The 15044-nt window shown below is 40.4% G+C and overlaps 1 protein-coding gene across 1 annotated transcript; it reads left to right on the top strand.

Annotated features, from left to right (window-relative positions):
• Positions 1-906: 906 nt before the first annotated feature.
• Positions 907-13882, top strand: CLXN (calaxin; the record flags this gene model as incomplete). Its single annotated transcript, XM_080646560.1, has 6 exons — positions 907-964; positions 6517-6675; positions 7555-7659; positions 9139-9290; positions 9564-9668; positions 13823-13882. The coding sequence occupies 6 exons, from the start codon at positions 907-909 to the stop codon at positions 13880-13882; spliced, it is 639 nt and encodes a 212-aa protein (XP_080502686.1).
• Positions 13883-15044: the final 1162 nt, after the last annotated feature.

Below are 15044 nucleotides of genomic sequence, written 5' to 3' on the forward strand. Positions count from 1 at the left end.
ATTGCCAGTGGCTTTTCCCAGATTCTACTGACAGCCTCACCCACCCCCAAGAATAAGTGGGGAGGGAGGGGGAAGAACTATTCCAAGTTCCTCTCACCCTTCTGTACCCCATAAAACAATCGTCTGGATTACACACCTGCTAATTCTGGAAGTTCCTCCAAGTTCCCCAAATCTCCCTGTAGATTTTGAGCTTCCCTTGGTACAACACTCACCACCCCAAACACCCTTCACACAGCGCGCACAAGATATTTTATTATTTTTTAAAAATATACCTTATTGATTCTTTTTACAGAGAAGAAGGGAGAGGGATAGAGAGTTAGAAACATCCATGAGAGAGAGAAACATCGATCAGCTGCCTCCTGCACACTCCCCACTGGGTATGTGCCCACAACCAGGGTACATGCCCTTGATTGGAATCGAACCTGGGACCCTTGGGTCCCCAGGCCGACGCTCTGTCCACTGAGCCAACCCAGTCAGGGGCCCACAAGATATTTTAGACCTTGATGAATCCCAGTGCAGTCCATCAAAGGTGCTGTGAACCCAAAAGACAGCAACACCTGAAAAATTAGAATTCCGACATCAATCAGAACATAGTCCGCAGTGTGTCCGGCCAGGACCCTCCAAGTGGGACTGCGCGCCCCAGCCCCAGGAGCGAATCAGCAGCTGGCCCAGCCGTTGCCATGGCCACGTTGTGTGTTAGCGCGGTGCACGCACACTGCGCGCGCCAGGGAACCAATCAGCGGCCGGCCAGGGCGTTGCCATGGCTACCTTGTGTGTTAGAGCACAGCAGGTGTGGGGCGATGGAGACCCAGGGCGCTTTTCCCCGGCTCAGACCCAGGCCCAGCGAGGTTCCCGGCAGCCGCATCCCTACACACCCGCCTCTGCCCGGTTTCCTGAGCGCGCGGCATGAACCGCAAGAAGTTGCAGAAGTTGACGGACACCTTAACAAAAAATTGCAAGCACTGTAAGTAAGAATCAAGTGCTGGATTAGCAGAGGCTCCAGGTCTCTTGTCCTACCGGGTGCCAAAATTTTCTGCCCAACCTGCTTTCTAACTCCAAGCCTTAGGGCTTTGGAGCCCCCTCCACCACACTTAAAGAGAAGTCTGGAAGAAAATACCTGGATGTTAGTTTTTTGGAGCAGGCTCCCACGCCTGCCAGTCGTCTTAAGGATCACTATCCAGGTGTCCCGGCATCTAGGATTGTACTCCCACAAGTACACTTACGTGCTTCTCAAGCGTTCTTCTTAATTTACCCTTACATTACAGAAACGTGATTTATATACCCGGGAGACACGTGGTTTTACACTCAGTCATAGGTGTAAAGTAAGTATTAAAAACCAGGGAGTTGAGAAAAGTATCACAAGCAACATACACCTGCATTATAGCTTTCTAAAGCAAATAAAATGACAGGGTTCAATTCTAGATGCTTACCAAGAGATCCATAAGGGGAAATGGTTATCAACGACTGAACACCCTTAGGAAACAAACCTGTGTCAGAGCTGGAAGGAAAGTGGGCCCAAAGAGCTCACCAAAGCTAAACACACGGTAAAGAATCTGTTCCCAACTCCAGACTTCCACTTTCCAGTTGATGGTGGGGTTGCAGGTGCCAAGATGAGCACTTATTAAAGGTATCTACTCCAATTGCACATTCTAAAAGGTGGTCCGAGAATTTCATAGGTAACTTTAGAATTGTATTCAGACTGAAAAACAGAACAGTACCTGGACCAGGAAGATAAGGACATGGTTTAGGATGGTCAAGCTTATGAATTATATGCTGATTGCAAAACTACTGGCCACCTGAGGAAATAGAAGAAGACATAACCCCAAGACCACCCCCACGGTGCAAAGGAGGAACAGACATGTTTTAATATAGTTCTACTAGTAGAGATTACAGGATCTCATTTCTTTTAATTGTATGTGTATCTAATGCAATGAGTAGTAAGAAAGGCTCTCTTAGTGGAGTGGTGCTGTAAATGAAAATTAGAGTGTGTATAAGCATCTTAAACTTCTTAGAAAAATAGCCATCCTTTCATTTAAGGCATTATTATGGTTATTATAATCTGTTGTTGTTTTTCTTAAAATACTTCCATTTCTGGGAGAAGACCACACCTTCTAAAACACCTGGTAAACACTTTGAATAAAAAATGCAATAATTTCAATATATGATGCTGAATTTAATTTACTCGGTGTTCAGTAAGTTTGCAAATAGACATTCTGTGAATAATTAAGAGGTGAGCGTATTAAAAGATAAAGGGACACATGGCAAGAGAAACTCTTTTGCTTTTTATACTTACATAAACATTTTAAAGTGAGCCTGAAAAACTTTGATGATTAGTAGTTAAATTCTATAGAGAGAGTTTCAAGTCATTGACATTATAATAATTTAAAATTCCTTTAAACAGAGGACCTTTCACCTAAAGTTATATTTCCTTTCAGTTGGCAGATGATAATCCCACTAGGATTAAATGGATAAATTTTGTGGAATCAGAGAAGAAAGTATCTTCAGTGGTCATATAGTTAATCTGCGATTCTACAGATATGATCTGAAGCACAATCAAACCAATATGAAAAAATGAAAGCCCATCCTTGAATTTTTCTTAATTGTATTTAGTATTGTATTCTAGAACTTAAGAAACATTTCAGCAAGGAAAGTTTTCTTATGGCTAATCTTGAATCCTTGGGTAATAAATTAAGCTAATATTCTATAATCTTTATTTCAGCTGAGATGGAAAAGATGAAACATAAAATGCTTAGCAAAAGGGATGTTGTATAGTCATTCTTTATGCAGTCTTTTCTTTCCCAACTAGCCAACAGCCTTTTTACTTAGAGAATTTTTTTAAGATGTGGCTAAATTTTACTATTTTAAGCATTTTAATTATACAGCTCTGTGTATTAAGTTTATTTAAATTGTTGCACAACTGTTACCACCATTAATCTCCAGAACATTTTCATCTTTCCCAACTGAAACTCTATATCCATTACAGTATAACTCCCCATTTTCCCCTTCCCAAAACCCCATGGCAACTACCATTCTACTTTCTGTCTGTATTTATTGCACCACTCTAGTTATATCATACAGTATTTGTTCTTTTTGGTTTGGCTTATTTCACTCATCATAACGTTTTCAAGTTTCATCCATGCTATAGCATGTGCCAAAATTTCTTTCCTTTATAAAACCAAATAATCATCCCTAGTATGCATTTACTATATTTTGTTTATCCATTCATTCACCAGTGGACACTTGATTGCTTCCACCTTTGGCTACTGTGAATAATGTTGCTATGAGCATGGGGGTACAACTATCATGTCAAACTCACGGCCTTTGGGCCACATGTGGCCCACAACGAATATTTTTGTGGCCCAGCCAATATAACGGTATGTAAGAAATGTTTTAATAAAAATTTCATTACAATATCCTGTTACACATAACTAGAGGCCTGGTGCATGAAATTCGTGCACGGGGGGTGGGGGGCTGTCCCTCAACCCAGCCTGCACCCTCTCCAATCTGGGACCCCTCCAGGGATGTGTGACTGCCTGTCTAAACGGGCAGTCGGACATCCCTCTCACAGTCCAGGACTGCTAGCTCCCAACTGCTCACCTGCCTGCCTTCCTGATTGCCCCTAACCATTTCTGCCTGCCAGCCTGATCACTCCCTAACCACTCCCCTGCCAGCCTGTTTTCCCCTAACTGCTCCCCTGCAGGCCTGGTCACCCCTAACTGCCCTCCCCTGCAGGCCTGGTCACCCCTAACTGCCCTCCCCTGCAGGCCTGGTCACCCCCAACTTCCCTCCTCTGCCAGCTTGGTCACCTCTAACTGCCCTCCCCTGCAGGCTTGATCGCCCCCAACTGCCCTCCCTTACAGGCCTGGTCCCTCCCAACTGCCCTCCCCTGCTGGCCTGATCACCCACAACTGCCCTCCCTTGCAGGCCTGGTCCCTCCCAACTGCCCTCCCCTGCTGGCCATCTTGTGGTGGCCATCTTGTGTCCACATGGGGGCAGGATCTTTGACCACATGGGGGCAGCTATCTTGTGTGTTGGAGTGATGGTCAATCTGCATATTACTCTTTTATTAGATAGGATAGAGGTCTAGTGCATGGGTGGGGGCCAGCTGGTTTGCCATGAAGGGTGTCCCAGATCAGGGTGGGGGTTGCCTTGGAGCATAGGGTGGCCTGGGCGAGGGGCCTGTGGTGGTTTGCAGGCCAGCCACACCCCCTGGCGACCCAAGCGGAAGGCCTGGTATCTGGGGTTTATTTATCTTCTACAATTGAAACTTTGTAGCCTGGAGCGGAGCCAAGCCTTCTGCTTGCTCTGTGGCGGCAGCCATTTCTTTTGGGATTTATGTATCTTCTATAATTGAAACTTTGTAGCCTTAAGCGGAGGCCTGGGCCAGCCAGGGTGTAAGGAAAGCTTGGCTTCCTCCATTGCCGGGGAAACCCAAGCCTCCCTCCTGCTCTCTGTGGCCATAGCCATCTTGGTTGGGTCTATTTGCATATTTGCTCCTGATTGACTGGTGGGCGTGGCTTGTGGGTGTGGCTTGTGGGTGTAGCAGAGTGATGGTTAATTTGCATATTACTCTCTTATTAGATAGGATTATAATGAACTACAACATTTGCTGATGACTGATTACTGTAATCATGTTGCATTCATTTCCCTTACGCGCCTTATGCGCAGGCGCGCCATTTCTCTCCACTAATACTAGCAGCAAATATTTTAGCGGTGATTGCCACATCATTAGTCTTGTACTAACTTGTTTGGTGTGCGCAACAGGAAATATTTCGCTTTCGAAGAACAAGAAAAATAGGTTTATTTGAGTTACACTTAATAATTTGTGCAGTTATTCAGTGTCTGGTAAGTTAATGTTCAAGAAAAAATATTATTTTTTATTAAAATATTCCATTATTCTATGTTAACGATTACTCATTTATTTCAGCCCTTTGCATTCAGCATGTCTCTATTGAAGTAAACCTACGTTTCTATGAAAATTGAAGCTTTTGTTTTGTTGCCCACGTAAACTTAAACCTTGTTTATTTGGCCCATGTTATCCTTTGAGTTTGACATGCTTGGTGTACAAGTATTTGAGCCGCTGCTTTCAGTTCTTTGGGTATGTACCCAGAAGTGGAATCACTGGATTACACATAATTTCTGTTTAATGTTTTGACAAACTGGTATACCATTTTCTACTGCAACTAACAGCTCTTTTAAAAATTATAATCATTATACTCTTGTCTATTATTTAGTGTATTTACTAAATCATTTGTGTTTTAAGGTTTTAATACCCCTCTTACATTTTGGTATCCCAAACCAGAAATCATACTCAGGCCTGTCCTGACCTGTAGGATTAGATGTGATTTCTCCATTTCTATGTTCTGTCTTCTTTTACATGCATGCAGTTTTTGTCCTTGTTTTAAAAAAATACTCTGTCTTGTTTTGAAATAAACTCATCCCCATCTTCTACCTATAATTCATATTTAAACTCACTTTTTTGCTCTTAATGCTAGGCAATAACCCTTCCACTTAACATATCTGAAATGGGGATTGGAACACAGATAATTATCTCAGTCTTTAAAAACACCACCCTTTATACAATGATGTGTGTTGACAAATATGAATGTGTGTGTATCCTTTCAATAAAAATTGCCTTCATTCAAAGTACTGCTGAATAATTGCATGTTAATTTCATATCATCTACAATAAGAGCTACAAGAGTGCTAAAATACGCTTAAACACTTTTTATTGGAAAATGGGTGATTTTTATTTCCAAAATCTCAATTACGAATTTACTAAGGCTAATATGAAATAAAAATTGTTTCCTGACTTTCAGGAGCCTGGTATCTATTTCCAGGGGAATGCTAAATTACAAGTCTCATGAGTGCCTATAATCAAAATGCGAGGAAAGTTAGCATTCTTAAACATTACCATACTTACTTTGAATCATATCACTACTGCCTTTTAAAGTTTAGGATTGGACCTCACGATCATTATTCAGGTAACTTGACTGATACTATCTTCTTTTTTCCTAAGTGTGACTGAACTTGCATCTTTTTGATATTGGAGGGAAGGCTTTTTCTCTCATTTTAATGGAAAACCCTCTGTAGTAACCATCCTCTATTGACTTAAGGGTCATGAATCTTAAAACAGAACTGTCTTCTCCCTGGCTGGGTAGCTCAGTTGGTTGGAGCATCCCCTACTGCCCTATATACTACAGGGTTGGGGGTTGATTCCAGGTCAGGGCACATACCACATACCCAGGCTGCAGTTGGATCCCTGGTGGGGATGTGTAGGGGAGGCAATTTCTCTCTCTCTCTCTCTCTCCCTCTCTCTCTCTCTCTCTCCCTCTCTCCCCTAAAATCAATAAAAACATAATCTGGGATAAGGATTAAAAAATACCACAGGATTGCTGACAACTACATATTTGATGGCTTTAAAATGTTAGTCTATAAATTCATTAAAGCAAAATTTAAGTTAGAAATTAAAGATTAAAACACATTTTTGTTATATCTTAACTTTATTCTTCCACAGTTAATAAATTTGAAGTGAATTGTCTTATAAAACTTTATTATAACTTGGTGGGAGATATAACAGAGCGACAAGGTGTGGTCAATGGACTGGATCGTAATGCATTTCGAAACATCCTGCATGTGACATTTGGAATGACAGATGACATGATTATGGACAGAGGTAAGGAGAAATACAAATCCAGCCATAACTGAAAAAAAAGTATGGAGTTGGACTTACTGTTTGTAAAAAGCTTGATGTTCTATATTCCCAATTTCACTCGAATATAACATTTAAATCTTTATATTCAAGAAAAAGATCATAGGAGAGGGAAGTGAGAGTGAGGGAGGCAGGAGATGGGAAAGGGGAGATAAATGGTGATGGAAAAAGACATGACTGGGGGTGTGAACACACAATACATATATAGATAATGTAATACAGAATTATATACCTTGCACCCATATAATTGTGTTAACCAATGTAATGCCAATAAATAAATTTTTTTAAAAGAAAAAGATCCATAGGGATGGAAATAGTATCCACTCTATTTTGTGTATTTAAGAAGTGGACAGAGTCAGCTTGAATAATTAGGTTTCCCTTACCTTATAACAGAAAACCTAAAATATTTCTATTTTTACTTAGTAAATATAATAATAAGAATAGTTTTAAAAGGACATTTAAGTTTCTTTACATCATTGAAAGTATTTCAATAAGAATTAAGATATACTCCGGTTACCATGTAATAAAGCATTACATTTGCTGAGTAACAAAAGTTCAAAATTATATATTTTATGTTAATACAGCAACATATTTAATATACCAACACAGTTACATGTTAATAATTAGTTATTAACATATTTAGATATTCAGAATTTACTTTGTTCCCACAAAATATGAGGAGAAAATGTGAAAGTTAGTTTCTTCCTTTGTCAAATGGGAATGTTCGACCATATGATCCTGAACTTTTGTTTAAATTTTAAAAGTGAGTAGTACCAATGTAGATACATTACTGAGATTTAAAATGCAGCACAAGTGTTATATTGCCCTTCTTTTTCTTTTTAGTATTCCGAGGTTTTGATAAAGACAATGATGGTTGTGTAAGTGTATCAGAGTGGGTATATGGATTATCACTGTTTCTTCGAGGAACTTTGGAAGAAAAAATGAAATGTAAGATTTCAGGTTATCCTACTGGTTTGCACATTGTGATTAACATGTCTGAAACATTTTAAATTGATCTCTCCCATCCCAGCCAGTGGAGTAGGTTGTCTGTTGGTTGGTTGGTTTGAATTCCCATGAGCCTCTTTTATGGAGCAAATTCAAGTCAATGCTAAAGGTTGAAAAAAAATAATTAAAAGGAAAATCAAGAGATTTTGAAGAGTAATTCATGTCAAGCAAGACTATATAGGCACATGTTATAGATGCTAATCATGCATATATACATTTACATTAAAGGTCTTAAGATTATGTTTTTGCATATTTAAGTACTTGAATTATAACCATAAAAGTAGGGGATATTGATTCTAGTGCTCTGATTCTTAGTAAATTCTTAATTTTGATGAACTCTGTTTAAGAATTATGTCAACATTAAAATTTTTAAATAAAAATAAAAGAATTAAATGTCAATCAGTTTTCCAAGAGTTTCAAGATGAAAAATTTCAACTTATTGCTTCTTTTTTATCTTAATTTTCCTTTTTTAAATTTATATTTATTGTTGAAAGTATTACAGATGTCCCTTGTTTTTCCCCCATTGACCCCCTTCACAATTCGATCCCCCCTTCCCAGGCATTCACCACACTATGTCTGTGACTATGCATTATGCACATATGCATAATATGCATGTAAGTTCTTTGGTTAATCACTTCCCCCCTCCCCTCTCCTTCTGCTTCCCTCTGAGGATCCTCAGTCTGTTACATGCTTCTATGTCTCTGGATATATTTGGTTCATCAGTTCATTTTGTTCATTAGATTCCACATATAAGTGAGATCATGTGATACTTGTCTTTTTCTTTTTTTAATTTCTTTATTGATTACGGTGTTACATATGTGTCCTTATTCCCCCATTACCCCCCTGCCCCCCCCTCATTCCCCCACCCCCCCCTGTTGTCTGTGTCCATTGGTTAGGCTTATATGCATGCATACAAGTCTTTTGGTTGATCTCTCCCCCTTACCCCAACCCTCCCTTACCTTCCCTCTGAGGTTTAATGGTCTGATCGATGTTTCTCTGTCTCTGGATCTATTTTTGTTCATCAGTTTATGTTGTTCATTATATTCCATAAATGAGTGAGATCATGTGATATTTATCTTTCACTTAGCATAATGCTCTCTAGTTCCATCCATGCTGTTGCAAATGGTAAGAACTTGTCTTTTTCTGACTGGCTTATTTCACTCAGCATAATACCTGGAGAGTATTATGCCAACTTATTGTTTCTTGTCATGCTTTTCCATAGCTGATTGGAATGAAAATTTTTCTAAGCATTGTTGCATATATTCAACAAGTGAACATTAAGCATTTATTATGGAAATTAGATTGTCTTAAGCCTATGGCATTGATAAGAACATCAATATAGACCTTGGTCTTGAAAACTTTATCAGAGCAAATGTTACCTTAAGGATAATATCAAATTCCTAATTGGCTATTTTTTAAAAGATTGCTTTGAAGTGTTTGATTTGAATGGTGATGGATTCATTTCAAAGGAGGAAATGTTCCACATGTTGAAGAACAGCCTTCTTAAACAGCCATCTGAAGAAGACCCTGATGAAGGAATCAAAGATTTGGTTGAAATAACACTTAAGAAAATGGTAAATATGTATAATTTAGAGTTTTATATTAAAATTTAAAGGCTAGTTGTGGGATAAAAATAATAATGCAAATGATAGTAACTATCAGTTTTCTGCTTGGTGAAATCAAACAGTTGGATTGTGCTCTTTTTTTATAATATTGATAGTTCATTACAATTTAATTAGTCTCATTTCTCTAATACTTTTTTTCCATTAACACTCGACCATGAAAAGACAGTTGTATTTGCAATAAGTATTTTACATGTTGACTAATATATGGCTGGTCACTCCTAGGATAATGACCATGATGGGAAACTGTCCTTCTCAGACTATGAACAAGCTGTGAGAGAAGAAACTCTTCTACTGGAAGCTTTTGGACCATGTCTACCTGATCCAAAGGTAAAGAAAGATATTATTACACTGGCCAGGGATTGGAGCACCATTCAGTGCACTAAAAGTCTGCAGGTTTGATTCACAGTCAGGGCACATACCTGGATTATGGTCCCATTCTTGGTTGGAGCATGTGAAGGAGGCAACCGATCAGTGTCTGTCTCTCTCTCTCTCTCTCTCTCTCTCTCTCTCTCCCCCCACCCCTTCCTTTCTATAAAATCAATAAAACACATCCTAGGGTAGGTATTTTAAAAAGGAAGAAAGATATTATTTTTTACTAAACAGTGACCAAAATATAATGTAGGATCAACAATCCAAGTCTTCTTGGTTTGGTGAGTTGTGGATCAAACAAACAACCTTCACCCACAGAGAATAGCTTTTAAATAGAGAAAGCCCACTGAAGAAGAACCTGATGGGTCATTTTATAGTGCTGTTGTGGCCCAATGCTATTGTTTGTTTACTCATTAACTCATTCATTTATGTAGAAACAATTATTGAAGCTTAATGTGGACCAGAAGCACATATGAAAGGCTTAATTGAATTGCTCAAGGGTTAATATTTTTAGGGGGAATATCAACATGAAAATAATTACTCAACAGTGTGATAAGTATTAATATAATAATAGTTAATGACTTATACAGGTTTCATCTATGCCAGCCAGTATTATAAGCACTATGGCCCACATCACTTCATTTAATTCCCTTATCAACCCTATGAAGTAGGTAGTATTATTATTCTCATTTTACATATGAGGAAACTGAGGCTTGAAGAGTTTAGCCCACTTGTTGAAGTTCAAGCAATAATTATGGAGTATCCTGGTTCTAGAGTCCATAGAGATATGCATAGAATATTGTGGTGGTCATGAAGAGCACATCAAAACCAGATGTATCAAATGACTGGTAAATGGCTGGTGGGACAAGGAAGGCTAGGTTTCAAGGACACAATAGTCAGCTAGGTCAAAATGGGGACAAATAATGAATAATCTAAGCAAAGGGAAGGCATGACATGCGCAAGAGTGAGAAATGAATCTGTATGTGAAGAGTATTTGGTGTGGTATGAAACTGGTGATGAGTGATGATGCTAGAGATGCATAGAAGGGCCAATCCCAAGGGAGCTTGGAGTTTGGATCTTATCTTGAGTGCATGAGGATTCATTGGAAAATTTTAAGCAGGTAGAATGATTTGGTATATAAATATTACAATATACTTTCCCCCAGTCTCTAGTCTATATCTCCAGCTGCCTACTATACATGTCTAATAGATAATCTCAATAAATTCTTGGTTTTTCCCCAAAATTTGTCCCTCCCCATCTTCTCTGTCTCAATAAATGACACCCCATACATTCAGTTGATCAATCAAAAACCTAGGAGTCATCCTTAATTTTTCTCCAATAGCACCTTTAGCTGTTCCTTCAAAATGTATCCTTGAATATAACCTCTTTTCCACAGGTCTGTTGACCACAAACCTAAATCAAGTTGCCAGCATCTGTCCCTAGATCACTAGCCTTCTTGCTTCCACTGTTGTCCCCGTACTATTATTCACAATATCCTGTATATTTAAAAACACAAATGCTATCATGCTGCTCCCTTGCTCAAAACCCCTCAATGGATTCTGAAGTCTTATACAGTTGCCTCTTTCTCTCCAACCACCTCTCCCATTCTCCCTCAATCTCTCTTACCCCTGGACCTCTCCCAGCTACCTCGCTATTCCTCACTAGTTCCTTTTCCAGTTACTATAGCCTATGTCTAGCACATCCTTTCCACAGACCTTCACATGCCTCAGACTGTCATCTCATTCAGTCTCTATTCAAGTGCTATTTCCTCATGATGCTCAAATACCATTGACCATCTTAACTACTCCTCCCTTCCTTTATCCTGTAATCTTACTTCTTTTTACTTTATAGTTCTTATGATTACATAGACTATATCTACTTAAATACTTATTGTGTGTGTCACCATCCTATCTAATAAAAGAGTAATATGCAAATTGACCATACCTCCACTACACCCACAAGCCACTCCCACCAGCCAATCAGGAATGAGTATGCAAATTAACCCAACCAAGATGGCTGCAGCCACAGAGAGCAGGAGGGAGGCTTGGGTTTCCCTGGCAATGGAGTAAGCCAAGCTTTCCGCCTGCCCTGGCGGGCCCAGGCCTCCACTCAAGGCTACAAAGTTTCAATTATAGAAGATAAATAAATCCCAACAAAAATGGCGGCAGCCACGGAGCTGGAGAGAGCAGGAGGATTGAGTTACCCCTGGCGATGGAGGAAGCCAAGCTTTCCGCACACCCTGGCTGGCCCAGGCCTCCACTCAAGGCTACAAAGTTTCAATTATAGAAGATAGATAAATCCCAACAAAAATGGTTGCGGCCACAGAGCAAGCAGAAGGCTTGGCTCCGCTCAAGGCTACAAAGTTTCAATTATAGAAGATAAATAAACCCCAGATATCAGGGCCTCCGCTTGGGTCACCGGGGTGCGTGGCCAGCCTGAAAACCACCACAGGCCCCTCGCCCAGGCCACCCCATGCCCCAAGGGAACCCCCACCCTGATCCAGGACACCTTTTAGGGCAAACCAGCTGGCCCCCACCCATGCACCAGGCCTTTATCCTATCTAATAAAAGAGTAATATGCAAATTGACCATCACTCCAACACACAAGATTGCTGCCCCCATGTGGTCAAAGATGGCTGCCCCCATGTGGACACAAGATGGCCACCACAAGATGGCCAGCAGGGAAGGGCAGTTGGGAGGGATCAGGCCTGCAGGGGAGGGCAGTTGGGGGGGACCCAGGCCTGCAGGGGAGGGCAGTTGGGGTGACCAGGCCTGCAGGGGAGGGCAGTTAGGGGCAAATAGGCTGGCAGGGGAGCAGTTGGGCATCAATCAGGCTGGCAGGGGAGTGGTTAGGGGGTGATCAGGCTGGCAGGCAGAAGTGGTTAGGGGCAATCAGGAAGGCAGCAATCCTGGATTCTGAGAGGGATGTCCGACTGCCCGTTTAGGCCCAATCCCGGTAGGATTGGGCCTAAATGGGCAGTCGGACATCCCTCGCGGGGTCCCAGATTGGAGAGGGTGCAGGCTGGGCTGAGGGACACACACCCCCAGGCACGAATTTTGTGCACCAGGCCTCTAGTATAGATATAAGCTCCCTGAGGATGGGAACTTGTCTTGTTTCTACCACATTTCCCCATATACTGTGCATAGCACATGGTAGGTACCATGTTCAGTGGCTGGCTGGCTGGCTGAATGGATAGATCTCAGAAGTGCCTGTTGGAAAGTTTTGGGTCTATCTAGCCCCTTACCTCTTCTCAAGAACTATTTCATCATTAAGCTTTATTTTTACCCTATATCTTCAGCCTCTTCCCTCACTATTAAAATGTTCTCATCAGGATTTAAACAGGTCTAAACCTGTCCCATTTGAAAAAGAAAAGAATAGAAAAAAGAGGTAGAAAGGAAAGAGAAAGGGGGGAAAGAAGGGAGCAAAAGAAAGAGGAAGGAAGCAAGCAAGCAAGGAAGGAAAGAAAAAGAGAGATCTTACCTTAATTACACAACTACTTTTATTTTCTGTCCAGTGGCTTTCTTTTTCACAGTCAACTGTCTTGAAAGAATTGTCCATATTTTCAACTACACTACCATTACTTCTTCCTCTCCACACTTGAAACTGCTCTTGCTGAGGTCACCACACCCTCCCTATTAATAAATCCCAAGAATTCAGCTTTTGGGTTTTTGTCTTACTGGACTACATTCCTTCCCTATGCCCAACTGTTGGGCCAGCTTCTCTTGCTCTAGGAAGCATCTCTGCTACCTGCCACAGACTGGCTGTGACATAATTATTCCCACTGGCCTCCAGAGTCTACTGTGTGTTTACTTTATTGCAGCCCTCACTTCAGTGAATTAAGCTCATCAGTTTCTGCCTGGTTTCTGCCACTAGACTGCAGGCTCCTGAAGATCTGGGTCATGTGGTCTTGCTCATCTTCTAGTCCCACGCTAAGTATTGTACTTGGAATATAGTCTGTACTGTCACCATCTGTAAGTGAACAGAAGATGCATGACCATCACAAGTTCTTGATGTTGTTATCTTGTGTCTCCTCAAAGGAGACATACGGAATATCTTATTTTGTTCTGCCTTTTTTGTAAGTCTGTACTAATTTTAGCACTTTTATTTTACAGAGCCAAATGGAATTTGAAGCCCATGTATTCAAAGATCCAAATGAATTCATTGATGTGTGAATAACTAAATGTCTGTGTTGTCTCAAATGAGTATAAAAAAGGAGGTGTATATGTATTGTATATATTTTTTTCTACTTAGAAAGATGATATTGAATTGTGTGTTTAGGTGGGGAGTGGTGTTCACTTACATATATCATTCAACTTTGGTGTAAGAACCAAGTAAAAGGGATGTAAGACAAGTTTCTTATTAGATGTTGTTTGGTTTAGGTTTAACATTGCTAGAGGTATTTTATACCTTGACATATGTTGAAGCACATAACTATTGGAAAAGTTTGTATTAATGAAATGAATAGTGAAATTATATAATCTTGAATTATACAAGGCAATTATTAAGGCAAATATTCTTCATGTCAGAAAAATGCTAGATATAATAAAATTAAAAATCATAGAAACTACTGAATGTTTTTGGAGCAGTAAATAATTAAGATGGTATCAAAAGACACTGGCATTTAACATTTAAATACCGTTCTGCTAGGCATTGAGGGAGATTTAGAGAGATGAAAGAAACATGTAGCGTGTTTTAATATGATCCTTATTATTGTTTGAGGCTTTGTCATTCAACCTGACTAAACTGTAAGTATCTGAGGGCTGGGCGGGGGGGTCTCATCAGACCCATCTTTATATCTGTCATAACAGTTGGTACAGTCCTCTGCACAGAACAGGCCCTCAATAAATACTGTGGGTTGGAAAGTACAAAGTACAGCAAGATAAATCCAAACTCTTGGCAAGCAGAGGAAGAGGAAAGTGCTGTTTCTTGAGTTTAATGAATGATGCATGGGCACAGCTTTCAGTTTACTTCTGGGGTCATCCCAGTGGTTCCCTTCCCCTGCCATTGCACTCAGTTGCCAAGCCTATTCTGGCTCCCTGTTTCCTTTGTCAGCTCTACTCTGCCCCGTCACTGCCTTGGATTCCCTTGTGTGCTCCCTTATGAGGGGACCTGATTTCCCCTCTGCCCCCACTACCCAGCAGGTTCCTGTGGGCATCGGATGGAAGCATGAAAAGACGGGTCTAGTTATGCTTTTTGAGTTACTGTCTCTTTAGTAAACATGCGCAAGCAGCTAATATGTCTTCTGTCAATATGGAAATATTTAGAAGCTTCTTGGATATTAAATACCTTTTACTATATAAGGTGAAGCAAAAAGAGTACATTGTATTAAAAAAT

The sequence above is a fragment of the Plecotus auritus genome (assembly GCF_963455305.1).
Source record: "Plecotus auritus genome assembly, chromosome: 11".
Lineage (NCBI taxonomy): Eukaryota > Metazoa > Chordata > Mammalia > Chiroptera > Vespertilionidae > Plecotus > Plecotus auritus.